We start from the raw sequence: 20,233 nt of genomic DNA, 5'->3' as shown, positions 1-20,233 counted from the left end.
TTGCTCTTGGCAAGGTTTTTGGTTCTAGAAGTTATAAATAAATCATTACCACCATATGGTATAAATATCATAAGAATACTTGGAGTGGTCTAGCAAGCAAACCTTATATTACATTTCAGGGAAGCAAATAAGTTCATTAAAGTATTTTGAGGCAAAACAAGCAAATATATAAAGCAGAAATTCATTTATGCTAACACTAGTCATTATTCCCTAAAAATTGATCTTAATAATAAAATAATTATGTTCTTTTTTCATACTATGTGTGATTAGTTTTCTAAACAAATCTTGAAATAAAGTATTCACCATTCTACTCTAAATGGCAACTACACACTATAAATTTCACACTAAAATGAGAAAAATGAGATATAACAAGGACACACGCATTTTAAAAGCATGAAATACAATGCTTATCGTCTCATGCTTTTATGTGGTTTCCAAATCCTGACAAACCTGGCTCAGTTTGGTGTTTCTTTTTCGGCAATAGTTTGTCATCACTTATTGTACCATTCACTTTTTTCTGTTGGTCTTCCCATGTAACTTCTAGTATAAATAAACAAAAAAAAAATCAGAGCTGTCAGAACCATTGAATAATGTGCAGAACAAGCTAAAATACTTCAGAGATCTAAGTTTTTTTTAAAAAAAGTCTTAAATTCTCACATAAACTATGTAATATGTTGTTTATATTTAAAAAATAGGAATGTGACAAATAATGTATTGAAAATAATGTGTGGAATTTTTTATAGATTTTACTGTTCAAAGCACTAAAATTTACTTCCAGTAAATTTTAACATTTATTTTAAATAAATTAATGGGGCCAAAGTATGAAGAAAATGAGGATTAAAATGGTTGGGTAAATAAAGGTCTTTTCCTACTTGACATTCAATAATACTAATTTACTTTACAAAGAAATATTGTATTATTATTTTATTGTGGTAAAAACAAGTGTTTATATGAATTTACAATGTACAGATTTTATATCAACAGAAATTTCATAAAAACAAATCAATATATGATAAAATGACTATTTTACCACCATATTAGTACCTTCATAACAGAAAAATTTATTCACTATTTAATGTTATTTCAATAAAATAAATGCTTGGTAAATTAAGAGAAAATACTAAGTGGTAATAGCTTGCTAGCATCAACTATGTCACCTAGCTTATTTAAGGTCATCTAGAATTATTTCAAGTACACTACAACACGAAAGAAGGAAATACAATTTTCAGGTGGTAATGACATTGGATAGGGCAGTCAGAGAAGCCCTTTCTAAGAGGGCAACTTTTTAATAGAGAGAAAGTTAAGCATCTAGTTATTGTGGAAAGGGCATTTCATGCAGTGGAATAGCATGTGCAGGTGTCCTGAATTGGAAGCAGGCCCTGTGTATACCAGAAAAGCATGCAAGTCACTGTGGCTGGTGCAGAGAGAAAAAAAGGAGAACGAAGTAGAAGATGTGGCTAAAATGGTACGGAGATGGGAAATGGGGGGAAATACATATCATATAGGACCTTGCAGTAAGTCATCTATCAAAGATTCACTGGCTAGCATTTAATTTGATCCTCATAGTGACACTCATAAACAATTACACATTTCATCATTTGCCTCTCTTATTCCTTCAGATACTTTTAAAGCTAAACTGTAAGTTCAGTAGTCAATTACTATCCACATACATTTAATCCCCACTAAGGCTTCACCATCATCCTCTCATACTTCATCCACTTTTTGCCATAAATGGTGGAAACCTAACATATTTTATAATATTAAGCTAAGCAAAATGTAACTGGAAAGATGACATGACTGCCAAAGATTGAAAACTATCCAGACTGCAATATTAAATGGGGAAACTGGGATATACATTTTGGAATACTTAGAATGTTAGAATTGACTGGGGTTTTCTAATTCCTAGACCAAAAAAACTGACATTCTTTTATATCCCAGAACTCCAGTTAAGTCATCTTTACTTAAAAGAAGATGGAATCTGCTCCTTGATTAATCTGTAGGGGCTGGCATTGTGGCGCAGGCAGTTAAGCCACTGCCTTCAACTCTGGAATCCCATATGAACTCAGGTTTGAGTCCCAATTGCTCCACTTCCAATTCAGCTCCCTGTTAATGCATCTGAGAAAGCAATGGAAGATGGACCAAGTACTTGGGCCCCTGAAACCCATTTGGGAGTCCCGATTGGAGTTCCTGGTGCCTGCTTTCTGCCTGGCCCAGCCCTGTCTTTTGCAGACATTTGGGAGTGAACCAACACATGGAAGATCTCTATATTTCTCTCTACTTTTCCCTGTTTCTCTGTAACTGCCTTTCAACGAAATAAATAAATATTTTTTAAAAAATAGTTAATCTGCAGTCACACACACACACACACACACAGACAGATTAGGAGCAGGCATTTGGTTTAGTGTTTAAACCACCAGTTAGGACATCAGAGTACCTGAGTTCAAACGCTAGCTCCAGCTCCTGACTCTAGCTGCCTGCTAATGTAAACTTTGGGAGACACCAGTTGAGTTCCTGGCTTCCAATTTTAGTCCTCAGCTGTTGTAGGCATTTGAAGAATGAATCAGCAGATGGGGCTGGGGGTAGGGAGAGCTCTCCCTCCCTCTCTTTCCATCTCAAATAAATGTGTGGCTTACTTATCTATTTATTATTTAATTATTTATTTATTTGAGCGGAAGAGAGAGAGAGAAAGAGAGAGGGGGACCGAGTGCTCCCATCCCCTGGCTCACTCCCCAAGTGCCTGTAACAGCAAGTGCTATGTCAAGCTGAAGCCAGGAACTGGGAACTCAATTCAGACTCCTATGGATGGCAGGCACTCAACTACTTGAGTTCTACCTGCTACCTCAAAGAGTGTGAATTAGCAGGAAGCTGGGATTGGCAGTGGAAGCCAGGCCCTCTGACACATGATTTGGGCATCTTACCTGGCTTCTTAGCTGCTATGCCAAACTCCTGCTTCTAAATAATTCTTTAAAGATTTATTTATTTGAATGTGACAGTTACAGACAGAGAGAGGGAAAGACAGAGAGAGATCATCCATCTGCTGGCTCTCTACCCAAATGGCCACAACAGTCAGGGCTGTGCCAAGCTGAAACCAGGAGCCAGGAGCTTCTTCTGGGTCTCCCAAGTGGGTGCAGGGACCCAAGGACTTGGGCCATCTCCCACTGCTTTCCCAGGTGCATTAGCAGCGAGCTGGATCAGAGGTGGAACAGCTGTGACTCTAACCAGTGCTCATATGCATGATAGCATTGCAGGTGGTGGCTTTACCCACTGTATCACAATGCTGGCCCAGATTTTTTAAAAATATAGACTAATTTCCTCACATTGAGGAAAATAATAAGCTCATTAATGACAAAATACTTGTTGATTCTGAATGACCTGCACTTTGGATTATTGACCAGTAAACTCTGTCACAGAGTTCTGCTTAAAATCAAATCCTATACAGTTATTTTAAAAACTTATTTTACCTTTCATCATTTAATAAAGTTTATGATGTTCCAAAAAATAGAAGATATGCTAGTGTTTGAAGGAAGACTGAACACGAAATAGAAATAGCTTGTTTTGAAAATGGCCACCCTCTCTGTAAAGTGGAAGAGAGCCAATTCTGAACAGTGAAGGAAAAAGAAAACTAACTTTCAAATATTTTATTCATAGGGTTACTTAAGGAAATTTGCAATTATTTGTCTGAAAGCTATTCTATCCAGTAACACAAAAATACCAATAACCATACATTTACATATACCAGCCATTATAACAATGAAAGTACAATATCAAGACTATCAATGATTGACGTAAGAGGTAATAGATATGTCAATGGACTAAAACAAGAAAGCTGGGTGTAGAAACATTTCTGGCATTCACTACATGGACAACATTGGACAACTTTCCTAACCTGTCTGGCTTCTGGATTTCCTGTACGTGATGTGAGGATGTTGGTCTTGAGCGTTCCTAAGGACATTTCCAGCTCAAAAGTTACAAAGTTGCTCTTCATATGGGGGCGGGCATGTGACACAACAGGCTGAAATGTTGCCTACAATGTTGACATCCCTTATGAGTGCCTGTGCTCCACTTCTGATCTGACTCCCTACTAAATACAGAAGGAGAAGCAGTGGAAGATGTCCCAAGTGCTTGGGCCTCTGCACTCATGTAGGAAACCCGGAAGAATCTCCTAGCTTCAGCCTGGCCCAGTCCAACCTGTTGCAGTTATTTGAGGAGTGAACCAGTGATGGAAGACCTCTTTCCCTCTATCTTTCTCTCTCTCTCTCTCTGTCTCTAACTCTGCCATTCAAATAAATAAAAAATAAATCTTTTTTTAAAAAGTAAGAATTTTATGGTAACTATTGAAAAACATCTTCTTTTATGACAGATAATAGACTTAAAAATTGAAATTTAAATATAAAGCTAGACCACACATTGTATGCTTATTATCAGAAGATAAAAAGTGAAAATTATAGATGCACAATATAATTTAATTGTCCATTTTAGCTTTGAAAGAATATATGATAATTTTTTACTACCTAAAATTTTTGTTCTAGAATATTTTTTCCATATTTTAATGAGTATTTTAAATTTAACTGAGTAAATATTTCATTGCAAGCGTAATTTTCTTAAATGTCATAACTAAAATGATATATAATTGAAATATAATGTTTTAAAATTCAATAAAATACATAGAAATAGTCCTTAAAATCTGAAATTCCATAATTATCACTATGTTCATATCATCTTAAATTTATAAATGGGCAAGTTAAATGATGAATTTGTTACATGAATAAATATTAGATAATTTGAAGAGTGATTATATTTACAAAGGCTTAAGTATGAGGTGGTTTCTCTGTCAGTTATATTTAGGAAACTCGATATTTACAAAGTAAACATATTCTGGCTAGCTTTCCTTAGTCAAGTAGCTAATCCTATGTCAATACTATGGTTTAAAGAGACCAAGTTCCTAAATCAGGAAGATCATATTGATTAAATTTTATGTGTTCCAATTTAATTTTTCATATGTAGTATAATGTTTGATGCCAGAAGACACAGAAAGGATCTATAATGGTGGTTACTGATGAGAGTATAAAAAGTTAATTAATAAGAATAAACAATGAATAGTGGGGAAGGCATTTGGCATGATATTTAACCTACCACTTGGGATGCCCACATCCCATATTGGAGTGCCGGGTTCAAGTGTTGGCTCCACTTGCACTTCAGCTTCCTTCTAAGGTACACCCTGGGAGGCAGTAGATGATGGCTAATGTACTTGGGTTCCTATCATTCATATGGGAGACTTTTAATAATGCCTGGCTTCTGGCTTTAGCCCAGCCCCACCTGGGCTGTTGTGGGCTTTTGGGGAGTTAACTAGTGGATGGGAGGTCTCTCATTATCATTCTCTGTCTTTCTACATTTCAAATAAAATTAAAAACAAATAAATAATTTAAAAAAAAAGTTTTTTAAATAAGCTGCCTTAGTCTACAAGCAATTTCCCATGTATTTTCGTACTGGATTCTCAAAGTAGCATACTTACAGTGAGAGAAATATCCTAAGATTTCTTTTTCTCAAATGATAATTTAGGTTAAAGACCAAGAGTCACAAAGTTGGCACATGATAACTGGCCCTGAGCCAAAGTCCCAAAACCTGTGTCCTGTACCATATTACTTTCTTAAGATTAATTATTCTCAACAACAAAGACAGGAAAATAGTTTTATGATTGTATTTAGGAAGTTAACAACATTATGGCCTTGAACAATAGCTTAAGTTTGTAGAAAGGTATGAGATAGAAAGATGTCTTTCCTAAATCTGATTATTATTTGAGACTCTGGATGTATAGAAGAAATAAGATGAGCAAAAAGGGGAAGACAAGTAAAGTAAAGAGAAAGGGAAGAGGGAAGAGAAGTGAAAAAAAAAAGGGAATGGTTGGGTAAGCAAATTAGGAAATACCATTTACAAATACATTCAGCCCTCTGTACTCACAGGTTCCACCTCCACAGATTCAACAGTCATAAACTGAAAATACTGATAGAACCAATCTCTAGGAGTAATCAGAGATAATTTGTACTTAACTTCTAAGACTTACTCATTTAGGATTGTGAATTATGAACGGGGAGAGGAATCTTCAATGTATTCCTTTCTCTTTATTCTAGCCTCTGCTCTAGCTCAGGTCATCAAATAACTAGACTAGCAAAATTCCTTAAATAGTCACGTGCCCGCCGGCGCCGTGGCTCAATAGGCTAATCCTCCACCTTGCGGTGCCGGCACACCGGGTTCTAGTCCCGGTCGGGGCGCCGGATTCTATCCCGGTTGCCCCTCTTCCAGGCCAGCTCTCTGCTATGGCCAGGGAGTGCAGTGGAGAATGGCCCAAGTGCTTGGGCCCTGCACCCCATGGGAGACCAGGAAAAGCACCTGGCTCCTGGCTCCTGCCATCGGATCAGTGCGGTGCGCCGGCTGCAGCGGCGGCCATTGGAGGGTGAACCAACGGCAAAGGAAGACCTTTCTCTCTCTGTCTCTCTCTCTCACTGTCCACTCTGCCTGTCAAAAAAAAAAAAAAAAAATAGTCACGTGCCCCCCATCTCTTCATCAAGGCCATCCAGCCTAGTATCACCAAGCTACTTCTAATACAAATGTAATTGACTGTCCACCTGCTCAAACCATGTTAAACTCACATATATATATGTTAAAATATACTTAAAACTCCTTCATACTAATTTTGGACACATAATCATTTATCTAAATTTGGAAGAATTAAGTATTCAGAAACATACAAATTCCACTATAAAATATGTTCCCATCTAGATATTAATCAAATTTAAAAATTGACATAGGCACATAGTCTATTTTCTTTGAAAACATTAATAAAAATACAGAAAGGCAGCAAAATAAAGTCAAGATCCTACATCCTTTTCTAAACTTTTCACCCTACATGGTATACGATTTCTGGAATAAATGCAGAAATAAGAATCTAATATAAAGACTGTCAAAACTACTTAAGGGGCCAGCACCGTGGCACAATAGGTTAATCCTCAGCCTGCAGCACTGCAGGCGGCTCCTCTTCTGATCCAGCTCTCTGCTGTGGCCTGGGGAAGCAGTGGAGGATGGCCCAAATCCTTGGGCCCGTACCCACATGGGAGACCAGGAAGAAGCACCTGGTTCCTGGCTTCAGATTGGCACAGCTCCAGCTGTTGCAGCCATTTGGGGAGTGAACCAGCAAATGGAAGACCTTTCTCTCTGTCTTTCTCCCTCTCACTGTTTATAACTCTACCTCTCAAATAAAATAAATAATCTTTTTTAAAAATTACTTAATTACTTTTGGTATCCCATGACCTTTTTTTGGTTGGTTGGTTGGTTGGTTTGGTTGACTGGTTGTTTTTTGCTTTTTGCCTTTTATTTCCCCTCACTATCTTTCTTTCCTTTCATATCTATAATGTTATCTGTACTTGAAATAAAGTAGGTAACTACACATTGAGGGCCACACATCTAAGAAACAAAACAAATACCTTTTTTTCTATATCATCATGTATCTTTAGGAATCTTAACTTTTTAATAGTAGTAGGTAGGGTTTATTCTATAATTTTGGTTTAATTAAACACTAATAGGCAATTAGAGGAGTATATCTGCTGATTTCAAAACTAAATGAGATTAACAAAGAATAATAGCAACATAAACAATAAATTAGAAACAAGAATCCTTGGGACTTCAGAAATTGTCAGCCACATCTCTAGGAAAACTTAGTTTCTGTTAAAATCTTTATTATTATTAATTATTATTTTACAGAATTGGAAACTGAGACCACAAAAATTAAAAGACTAGTCAAAATCATAAGCTTAGTAGTAGAATTGAACACCCATTGGCTTCCAATGGAATTTTTTTAAACACTATAAAATGTAAAAAGTCCTAGTGAATTTAACAGTGCTCTGACTTGGAGAAAAGTATTAGAAACATTTTACTGATTTTTTACACATTCATTGAAACCTGTATAAATGGATTAAAAATTATACATTAACTAATGATACAAACCAACCCTATTTCTATTCTGCTCTTCTTTCTTATGCTAATAATTTAATCAAGAATAGCTCCCCAGTGGCTGGCACCATGGCTCACTTGGCTAATCCTCTGCCTGCGATGCCAGCACCCCGGGTTCTAGTCCCGGTTGGGGCGCCGAATTCTGTCTTGGTTGCTCCTCTTCCACTCCAGCTCTCTGCTGTGGCCTGGGAAGGCAGTGGAGGATGGCCCAAGTGCTTGGGCCCCGCACCCACATGGGAGACCAGGAGGAAGTACCTGGCTCCTGGCTTCAGATCAGCACAGCATGCTGGACACAGAGCGCTGGCCGTAGCGGCCATTTGGGGGGTGAACCAACAGAAAAGGAAGACCTTTCTCTCCCTCTCTCTATCTAACTCTGCCTGCCAAAAAAAAAAAAATAAAAAATAAACAAAGAATAGCCCCCCAGGAAAACTAATTTGCAAAAACTACTAGACTATGTAATATATATATATATATATATATAAAAATTATATGTATATATATATAAATTGGGTCGTAACAGGTTTGATTAACTTTAAATCTGAAACTAAAAATAATAGCATTATTCACAAAGAAATTATAGTAATAACAACACATATATAGTAATTATTACATGACAAGTGTTAGTTTAAGCAATTTAAACATACTAAATGATTTAAGAAACTAAATTTATAGCATATCTACACAGCAAGTACTATTATTTACAATGGACAGAGTTTGACATTTGTACCAAGTACTCTGCTATAGTCCTCTTGACTCACTTTCTTTCTTTGTAATAACAGCTTGGGGCGCTCCTTTCAGGAATGTTTACATCCCAGTGTTCTATGAAATCTCAAAGCATTGTATTATTTAAATAAGCCCGTAAACAGAATATCAAGTACAATGACAAGCAATAGATGAATTTTGGGCAAAAAACCTACTCAGAACCCTTTAAAGTTTACCTTTTCTTTATAAGATTGACCTTGAAGATGTATTCCAATAAAACAGACTGTACATAAATTACAATCTAATTTTTCCAGCTATATTTCACTTGTTATTCTACTACTATTCATTTTGGGGAAGGGTTTCCACAAAGCTAGGGAACAACTTTGCACCCTCAATGCCTACAAATAAAACACACTGAAAACAGCAGATACAGATTTTAAATGGAAGCAAATCTTCAGCTAATGTCTAAAACAAAGCAAATGGTTGCAGCCAATGTGCTGAAAAAAAAAAAACCTTCATCCACAGGGGCATGGTATACAGCCAACTGCATGAGACTGACAGTCTAGATTAGAAATCTGATACTACTTGTATTGAAGAGAGCCAACTATCTCTAGAATTGTGCTCCTTTATTTGGAAATGAAAGCGGTTTTACTAAGATTTTTAAGGTCAGTTCCAAATCTCAAAGTCTTTGGATCTAAATCCAGCAGCTGTGCTACAGAACAGTGATAGGCTCAGAGCTAGATGGTGTCACACAGCAAAGTGGCAGATCTTAATTCAGAAGACAAAGAGTGAACACTAAGTTTCCCACATATTTTTCATGTATTCTGTGTCCCTTTGGTCTTCCCTCAGTTCCAGATATTTTTTCTGTTCTTTCCTTTATAGCAGCAACTTCTGTCTCCATGTCTCTGCTCTTCTTTTGAATCACACTAGTTGCCCTTTTAGCACCTACTTAGTCAAAATAAAGGCCAACATTAGGACTTATGATTTCCTAGGTGACCTGGTCAATCTGGTGATTTTTCACACCCTAGAAAATACTCTTCTCCTTCAAGTTCCCACTTAACTTGTATTAAAGGCACCACATGCCACTGTTTCCTTGCCCCATCTTTCCACCTTCTCAGTCTCCTTGCTTTTCCTACCCAGCTCCCAACTATCAATGATTCTCTTCACATTCCTTGTAGCTCTCCTTTTGGTTACCCAAACTTGTTCTCTTGATGATCTCAACCAGTTTCATGGTTTTAAATAGCCCCTTTATGACTCCCAAATTTACAGCTACAGTCCAAATATCCAAACGGAAGAAAAGAACATATTTAAGACTGTCTAGGGGTCAGCACTGTGGCGTAGTGGGTAAAGCCGCTGCCTGCAGTGCGGGCATCCCATATGGGCGCCAGTTCAAGTCCTGGCTGCTCCTCTTCCAATTCACTCTCTGCTATAGCCTGGGAAAGCAGTGGAATCTGGCCCAAGTCCTTGGGTCCCTGCACCTGCATGGGAGACTCAGAAATTCCTGGCTCCTGGCTCCAGATTCCATACTTCCAGCCTTTAAAGCCAACTGGGGAATGAACCAGCGGATGGAAGACTTCTCTGTCTCTCTGCCTCTCCTTTTCTCTCTCTGTAACTCTGACTTTCAAATAAATAAATAAATAAATCTTTTTAAAAGAAAGACCATATATGACATGTTGACTGGATGTTTAACAGCATCTCTAACTTAGATCCAAAACCAAGCACTCGATACACTACTTAAGTCTATTCTTTGCAAATTCTTCCCTGTAATGGATATTTCACTTTTTTCCACTTACTCAGGCCAAAAACTTAGATGTTATAAATTAAGCTCTAATTTTATTTCAATTTGTCAAGAAATCATTTGGCTCTATTTTCAATATTTATCCAGAATCTATCTATTCTTAACACTCCAGTCTAAGCCACCATCACATGTTTCCTAGGTTATTATTACAAAAGCCTCCTAACAATTCTCCCTATTTTCATTCTTTATTCAAGTTATTCTCAACATAGCAATTAAATTGCTCTTATTTTTAAAAATCCAAAAAGTAGTACTGTATCACTTCAATCACTAACTCCCCACTTGAATCAACAACCAGTCAACCAAACCGAAATCATAATAACAATCTGTAAGGTCATATATGAATCCCCTTCTCTAGCTCCAGTTACCTTTCTGACCACTGCCTACCGAACACTGTTCCTCCAACAAGTAAGCTCACTTCCATTACCCGGGCTTGATACTTGGTGTCTCACCTTCACTGTTGCTTTAATCAGGTCTATATTCAGATGTTACCTCAACAGAATTAACTCTCCAAATATACTATAACAAATAATTGACTATATAGGACACTATATGTCCCTTTACTTTGATTTATTTGTTCATTATATTTGCAATTATCTGAAGTCATTTTACTATTTTATTTATTCTTTGCCTCCACCAATAAATCTAAGAAGGATGGAGACAAGGGTCTTGTTTTATATGAATAATAGAATCTTCAGTGCCCAGAATAGAATATGGTAGGTACTTGAACATTATTTGTAGAAAGAAAAGAAAGAACACATTAAAATATGGACAGTAGAAAACCACCAATTGGCAACCTTTTGGGTAGTGAAACAATGGAAGTTCACTTCTTCCAATGGAAGGAGGACCTTTCTCTCTGTCTCTCACTGTCTATAACTCTACCTGTCAAATAAAATAAAAAAAAAAAAAAAAGAAAAAAGAAAACCACCAATTGTTATTGAATTTTAAATTACAGCAATAGGGGCCGGCACTGTGGCATAGTGGTTAAAGCCGCCACCTGCAGTGTTGGCATCCCATGTGGATGCCGGTTCCCAACCAGGCTGCTCCACTTCTGATCCCATTCCCTGCCATGGCCTGGGAAAGCAGTGGCAGATGGCACAAGTCCTTGGGCCCCTGCACCTGTGTGGGAGATCCAGAAGAGGCTCCTGGCTCCCAGCCTCAGATCAGCCCAAGCTTCGGCTGTTGCAGCCATTTGGGTAGTGAATCAGCAGATGGAAGACTTTCTCTCTCTCTGTCTCTCTCTCTCTCTCTCTCTCTGCCTCTGCAGAGCAATATGTCACATGGAATAAGCACAATCTCATTTCGTTTTATTGGAAGAGTGAAAAGCTAATGTACAAAAGGGACTAGCTTGGGTAAATGAGAAGTTAACAATCAATTCCATGTACCAAATATTTGTCAATAGGATTAATGGATCACATATCTCAATAACTGAAGGGCAAGGGATGATGTGTCCATTCCAAAATTATTTTGTGGATACTGCTCAGTAAGATGTAGAATAGAACTGTCTTCTTTATTTACTCACCTCTGTCATATCCTCTGACCATCAAATATGCTTTATCCAATTCAAAAACAACCTCCTACCTTATACTTATTCACGAACTTTAGTGTGATACTCAAAATAAATTGAAAGCCAGTCTCCCAAAAGAAAACAGCAAAAGGAAAAACTATACTAGATCTTAATTATAGTTAAATGATCAAAAGATCAAAATGCTAATCAAAATAAAAAATGAGAATTAGCATATGTAATATATACTCAGAGTTCTCATCACTCAAATTTTTATTCATTGATTTCTTTCTAGGCTCACCTGCACCATAGGTAGGACTGGTCTATATAACTACAGTGGTTTTTTTCATGTAAGTGATAAAAAAGAAATTAGTTTACAATGAGTATGGGTAACTGAGGTTCCAAGAGTCATGGCCAGCAGAAAACGATATAGACGAGATCAAAGGAAATCACAAGAGCTGGAACAGCAGAGGTAGAAGATTTACCAGGGCCAGCTAGAGGAAAGGAAAATACAACAGAACTCCACTGAGAGTACCTCCTCAGTTACCTAAAATCTTTAGCACAGTATCTTCACAGGTACTGTGTATGTAATGTTTGTAAGTAAAATATAGTATTAAATTTTCTTCAAACATTTTGCATTCTAATAACTGACACATACTTATAAAAATTTCATATAAAAATTTCAAATCATAGTTACTAAGTAAAGAGATTAAAAATAGATAAAAATCACAAATATCTAAGTACAAATTGAAAGCTTATTTAAATTGATAGAGAATGTTTTATAACATTTATTTATATTTAATTAAATTATTTTCACCTGTTAAGTAATATGCTAGTATATGCATTAGTAAGTAAATAAGATCCTGCAGGAGAAATTATAAACTTTAATGTTATTGCAATCTTACATTTACATTTTAGACATAATTTAAGAAAAATAAAGACACAAAAGAATATAACCAATATTAAAGGCCATTTCAACTGAATTAATGTCGAATAAAATTATCCATTTATTAATTTGGTGCAATAACAAGGGCTACATAGTATGAAATAAAAAAATTTAATTTTTACATAATAATTTTAATGATAGCATACTAAATTAATATGCATACTCATATTTGAATATCAATTACTGTAACATATACCCAATCCTACTATTTTAATAGATTTTAGTTGTGGGGTTAACAGAAATAAGTTACTAATAATTACAGGGAAATAAATTCTAAGTACTAAAATTAATCACCTTTTTATTTGTCTATACAATATATTACTTCATGTGTATAAAACTGTGAAAAATCTACAAATACCATAAATGTATATATTATTTTAATATTATGGTTAGATTCAGAATTAAGTTTGTTCCATTTTCTACTTTAAAATCCTATTTTGAAATACTTTTGAATAATTCAATTTTAAAATAATTCTTGGATTCAAAAATATCTGAGTGTTTTTTCTAAATGCATTATATATCACCATTATTTCCCTCAGAATTTTACCCTTTAATATAATCAATAAAGCAACTCTTCTGATTTCCATGCCATATGTTTTTAAGATAAGATTGTACCACGTTCACTAAGGTAAGTGTTGATGAAGGAGTTCATGTTCAGAAATAAGTATCAGATATTTAAAAAATTTGAAAAGTTAAATTTGCACTATCACTTGAACTTATTATAGAAAGCATAGTCACACACACACTACAAATGTAAAAATGGAATGTCTAATATTAGAAGGGCACTATGAACTTCATTTTAGACTTGCCTTTTTTCCCATTATTGGGAGGGCTTCGTGTTTCTCCCTCATTGTCTTTACAATATTGAAAATAGACAATAATGATTAATAATGAACATTAACAACTCAAAATCCAAGCACACCAGAACAATGAAAGCACATGCTAAGGAAACAAATCCATGCACTAAAATGACACTCCACACTAATAAACACAAGCATAAAGTATACATTTCTTATCCTATAGGAAAAGTAAGTAATAGAACCAAAAGTAATGCTAATTTAAGATCAGTGCAATTTCCTAATTCAGTAATTTTGATACCAAAACACAGGTGAAAAAACTAGTTCACAAGTAAGCTTCCTTGTTGAAGCTTAAAATTATTAAAAGTGATATTAACTATTGCTGAAATTCCCAAACTAATTCTATCCTGAAAAATGACTTTATCATAGAAGATAACTCATGAACAGCATAAAAGGTTAAAGCAGTTGTATAGACTAGTATAAAATATAAAGGAATGGGTAAATAGGAAAACATTAATTGCTCAGCTAAATAAAAATGAAATTCATTCTTAGAATATCCCATTAAAATGTCATTCCAATATCATGCCAGGAAAATGTCAGTTATGTGAAATTCTCATAGTGAAAAGACTTATTCAGAACAGAGATAGACACACATTTCTATAAACCTTGCAACAAAACTTGTCTTTGTTTCCATTATCACTCTGATGATTTTTCTCATCTTTATGACACTAAAAAGTTACTGATAAATAGCAATTACACTTGAAACTGTTTCAGTTTTAAAAACTAGAAACTCCACTGAAACAATCCATCCAAGGAAATATATCTCATACACAATATACATAAAGGCATTGCTTTCCCATAATAATGACAGAAAAAAATCAAAGTACTTTCTACTATTTCTAAATAAAAATGATCGGTTAAACATAAAGTAAAATTAGATTTCAAATCATTCTACACTGTTTAAATAATTTTAGAAATTTTTTTAACCTACAGATTAAATGCTGAGTTTCTAATAGTGAAATTTTGCTGAAAAGTATATAACTATATTTATTGATTATATACTGTTTAGGTTTTAAAATCTTTTCGTGATGACAAAGTAGCAAAAATTATGATATGTCAATATATAGGAATTTTTAAACCACCAGAAATGAAGGATATGTGTATCATTTAGAAGACCATGGAGAGAAACCATGACTATCAATAAATGTTGGAATAACACTGAGCCAGAATGAAGAGAAGAGCCAGGACAAAAAAGTTAATTTTTCTTACTTTAGGAGAAAATATAATGGGAAAAATGATTATGGTCTCTAGAAGCCTGAATGGGATTTATATTCTGTTCTACAATATTTATAATTTATGTAGATTCAAAATCCTTGAGAAAGTATTAGAGCTTCAATAAACTTTTACTAAGTATGGTATATGCTGAAATATACTTTTCTAGTATGTGCTCAATAAATATTTTGAATAAATAAATAAACTGAATGGCGAGCTAGGGTAAATGATAGACTAACATCTTGGTCTTAGGTCCATGTTTGATTTAAACATAAAGAGAACTAACTATTCTACCAGTTGGATAAATGGAATCTCCTAAAAAGTTATTGAGGTAGCCTGTGTAATATCTCTTCCTAATAAAATTAGGAAATTTTTTTTAAAATCAAAACTAAAAACAATCTCAGCTTTTTGTTCATTTACAAATTTGGAGCCCAAAGTCTTATGGGAAATTTAAAACTCACACTTGTGAAACATTTACTGATTTCTTTCAGACACATTCGTTGTCAAACAGACCTGCCTTGACCTCTTCTCCCTGCACTTCCCCCTGCTCTTCCACATGCCCAGTTTCTTCATTAACCTCTGCATTTGCAGGAGCAAAAATAAAGAAAAAACATAAAACCAGATAGGTATATTTCTTATTGTTAAATGAAACAAAACAAAGAAAAAACTCTAAATTATTCATAATTATATAATGTGTGATTATAAGGAGAACAACAGGTTATTTTTAATGTTTCTGATGTTATAGAAAGACAAGTAGGCTTACTATTATCACATTGTCTGCTTTTAACTGTAAAACATGAACAGTGAACTCTGAAATACTTACAATACGCAGATAACAGAGTACAGTAGGCAAATACTTTTTCTATAAATGGTATATTATTGGTATATATATTATGTTTTATAACTTTTCTTCTACAGAAAATCTATTTTACTGTCATTAAATGACAGTACATCAAAATTAGGGAAAAATAAAATATCTCTGGTTCTCTGAACTGAAAAATGACTAAATATGATACCACAATCAGAACCAAATATGTAAAGTTTTAAATTAACTTTTTAAATGGACTAAATGACAAATAATTAACCCAAATCATATTATTAGCTATTTAAGAGGATTATGAATATTTCAAGTCATTAAATTATAATTTGACAATCAATATTTAGAAGAAAATCTAATCATAACTTGATTTAAACCATAAGCTTACAGTCCATTTTGGGTTATTGTATCTTTAAGTTTAATTGTAAGAAGATCTCTAAAAGAGATGTCATATACTTCCTTTAAAACCAATGAAAATTACACTATCATGTTTCTAATTAAGTCACCAAGTCAATATTCATGAAAATCCTGTTTAAAAAAATAATTCACACTTTTAAGAAAAATGAAGTAAACAGAAAGTATATAATTCATATCAAAAGGGTAAAGGAGACTTTGGCTCTTTTCTGAAACAAAATTGGAAAAACAAAAATAGAGACACTAAAGGAAAACATTTTTAATCGATTCAAAAGGGCAAAAAAAGACAAATAGTAAATAGAATGTTATATGCCTTAGAAATATCATCGGTTCTAGCTTTCAGTGTCAGCATCATTGTCAGTTTTAGAAAACTATTAATTAATGCAAAGAATGGGGCTACTCTATACACTACTACTGTAAAATATATCAAAAGTGAATTTTTAAAACTCAAGACAAACTATTTAACTTCAAATGTCATGGAATGATGTTGAAACTCTGCCCTTAAAAATCATGGAAAGATGAAAAATTCCACAAATACCTGTGAATTTCCTTATATAAAATAATATAAAATTATATGGCCCCAATCCAATGCAAATGAATGCCACTGTAATCTTTTTTATTAGGCAGCATAATAGAACATTAGTTACAGTAGCATTGTTATTGAAAATCATGGTAAATAGTAAAAAAGAACAAAAAAGCAGAAGTTGATAATCATTCAGATAAAACAAACAAGAACATAACTTATGACAACAAGCTTCATAAAGCAATGAAAGTACCGCTGCTCTCAAGCAATGTACTTACAGATTTGTTACAAATAGGTTAAGAAATATGAATTTTAGTATAAAAATATATATCATGGCAATAGTTTTTACTGATAATCTGTAAACTATTTGAGATAGCTTTTCAGCTTTGAAATAAATATTTCATGCAGTCAACAAGTAATTATTGAGGGCCTATAATGTGCCAGATATTATTGTATCTGAAGGAGATTCATCAGTAAATAAAAGTTAACAAATTTTGAGTTTTAAAGTCAATTTCAAAATTCTATAAAGAGCAGAGGATATCTTATTGACCTAAAAAATGTAAGACATAATGTGTATCACAACTTAATATTTTCTCTTAAGTCATAATGTCATGTCTGATAATAAAGCTATTTACATTTCACTTTTATATACCGTAAGCACTCTTGCTACAACAAGAAAAATAATGTAGGAAATACAAATCACAATCACTATCTAATTCAACAAGCTTAATAAGTAAAAGGTCATCATAAATGCAAAATGAAATATATTATGACAAATGAAACTAGACTATGTGTACATCCTCAATGACATAAACACAGACTGCAATTGACATCTTCGGTAAAAGTCTTCTTCAAAATCTAGAATTCTTAAAAGAGCATCAAAAATTTTATAAAGAGGAAATTTTATCTTGTCATTTAAAAGAAGTTGAACTTTTTGCATCCTTAATGAATCAAAGAAATCCAACTTCTTGGTATAATTGTTAAGTAAAATAAAATTGAATAATTTAACAGAAATCATGAAACAAAATAATTTTATTATTTAAAAGTCCCCATGTAGGGACATCAATTGCAGTTGGGTTTATTTTTGCTTACATAGCCCCCCAAAAAGGCTGTCAGCACAAAACAAACCCTCCTTTATGTACAGACCTTCATAAGGTTCTATCTCCTTGACTCCATTGTCTAGGGAAAACAAAATAAAAACAAAACAAAACAAACAAACAAAAGGAACCAAAGCACAGGGGTTAAAAACAACAGAAATTTACAAAGGCATAGAATGTATTATTTATCAAAGAAAAGCTAAATGGTGACTTAAATATATATATATATATAAAAATGTTTGCAAAGCACATCCAGTTATCAAATAAAGGGATTAATTGTCAAATAATGCTAAATACTATGATATTTTATTATACATGCTTTTAGAGGTCCTTTATCAAAGAATTTATAGGTGTTTAGGAAATATGTTCATGTGTGTTTCAGGAAATAGTGCTCTTAATGCAAAAATTTGAAATTATTAAAAACATCAGTACAACATGCATTTTTCTTTGTATATTCATGATTACCTTTTTCTTGTACTCCAGTTTTGAGAAGGATCACCATTGTTGTGCATCAGCTAACCAGTCCTTTGCAGTGTGTGAAAATTGATTTGGCTAGTTACTAATAAACTTTATGTAACTATCAACAATCATATAAACTTAGTTGTAGCAAAATATATCAATCAAAGGCATATTTAAGACTATTTAGTTTACTTTTAAGATGAATGCATTCAAATTTGAAAAATGTGCAAGAGCAATAAAGATAGCTTATTGTATTTCCAAATATTATAAATTTAAAATGTAAAATATGTAATATTTACAAATAAAACTACTATCAAATGCAGCCAAGAAATACAATTAACCAATGAAGAAAGCTAACAGAAAAGTTGTAAGAAAATCATCATTCACCTTAGCTTCCATGAGTATTTCCTATATGTCATAATTAGAAATAAAACTTACTTCTCTCCAGCGTTCCCTTTGGTGGGAGCTGTGGAAGCTGTCGGCCCCTTCGTCCTGCCACTGGAGTACTTGATGGGCTTGTCTGGACAGACCCAGTACGAGGATGAGACCTACAAGATACACAATTAATATTCATTTTCAGTGCAATGGATTTAACACGTTTAACATATTTGGTTCATATGGTATCTGTTTAAGTATAATTTTAAAAGAGGTTTAGCTGCTGATTAAAAGGTTAGGAAAGTAGGACAAAATATGGATATCTGAATGATTATTTAAATATCAAAAGATGCTTAAATGTTTGTGTAATATGCATACACACACATACATGCACACAAAACCCTATGATATATCCATGGAACAACTAATGGAATTACTAATATAAATTAGTAATCTCTATATAAGAAAGCAAGAGGGGATTCCATAGCTCAGGTAATACTTTATATTTCTTTCTACCAGATTTCAGGCTATTAATGCGGACCTTCCTCCTTCAATCCAAAGAGATTTTTACTCAGGCTTATTTTACATATACCTTTATTAGAAATTAACTCATAAACTCCAAATAAAACCCTGAACTGAATAATTCAAAATTCCGCCAAAGAAAATGTTTCATACTTGATATCAGTATTGATAGAAAGAAACAAAAAATCAAGTTTTGCTCATAGTCAATAGTGATGACTATTTGAAAAGTGATGTCTAATGGACACAAATAATTTCTCATTCTGGAGGAGAAGAACATGATTATTATGAGGGGATTTACTCAAGACTCCCGATTAATGAGAAATCACAAAACAAATGTAGTCAGGACACTTAATAAACAAAGTACAATGGTAGCCACACACTATTATATCCACTGAATATAAATAGTGTGCTTACATTGAAAAGGTTAGTATTGATTGTTATTAGTGATCAGCCAAAGATGATAGAAGAGACCAGTCAGCTGTTGGGAAAACAAAATGGTGTGCTGGCAGGGCAAAGGGGAAGTTAGTCTGATTGATTTGTCTTTCACCTCGATAAGGCAGGTGAAGGAGGGGCAGATCTTCCAGTCATTAATGAAGGCATCGACCTCATGAGGTTTGTGTCAGGACGCTCAGTGGATCTGGAGCGGGTGGAGGTCCGCTCAAGGAGAGGCCGTTGTTCGGTTGATCTGGATCTGTGATAGGGCTGTCTATCTGCCGCTTCACAATCCCTGAAACGTCAGTCAGAAAGCAGCTCAGTAGATCTGCAGTGCCCCTCTGCTGCTTGGTCACGATGCAGCAGACTGACTTCGAAAAAGGTCATTTTTAAAAATTACTGACTGTGTAAAAATTTTTCTTCCCCCCAACATATACTGACCAAATTTTCACTAAACTTTTTGAGATTTTTCTAAGGAATCAAAGTCTGGTTTTAATAGCAATTCCCAGTGTGGACAATACAAGTTGTTGCTCAGTTATGAACAAAGATGAACAAAATTAGCTGTTTTGCAGAA

General features: G+C 34.1%; 1 protein-coding gene across 45 annotated transcripts in view; it reads right to left on the bottom strand.

Annotated features, from left to right (window-relative positions):
- Positions 1-20,233, bottom strand: part of RIMS2 (regulating synaptic membrane exocytosis 2) — a 701,736-nt gene that overhangs the window by 214,451 nt on the left and 467,052 nt on the right. For 18 of the 45 annotated variants that reach the window (XM_070075383.1, XM_070075384.1, XM_070075385.1 and 15 more), the window contains 4 exons: positions 19,775-19,954; positions 18,769-18,878; positions 17,921-17,953; positions 451-540 (listed from right to left, as the gene is read on the bottom strand). In XM_070075383.1, the coding sequence (XP_069931484.1) occupies positions 451-540; positions 17,921-17,953; positions 18,769-18,878; positions 19,775-19,954 (413 nt within the window). Of the gene's footprint in view, positions 1-450; positions 541-17,920; positions 17,954-18,336; positions 18,397-18,768; positions 18,881-19,774; positions 19,955-20,233 lie in introns of those variants that run through there. The other 27 variants (XM_051844705.2, XM_051844697.2, XM_051844708.2 and 24 more) reach the window with 5 other exon arrangements.

This window comes from Oryctolagus cuniculus, chromosome 6, assembly GCF_964237555.1.
Source record: "Oryctolagus cuniculus chromosome 6, mOryCun1.1, whole genome shotgun sequence".
NCBI classification, from domain to species: Eukaryota; Metazoa; Chordata; class Mammalia; order Lagomorpha; family Leporidae; genus Oryctolagus; species Oryctolagus cuniculus.
The sequence above is the reverse complement of the archived record's forward strand: the minus strand, read 5'-3'. Positions and strand labels throughout refer to the sequence as shown.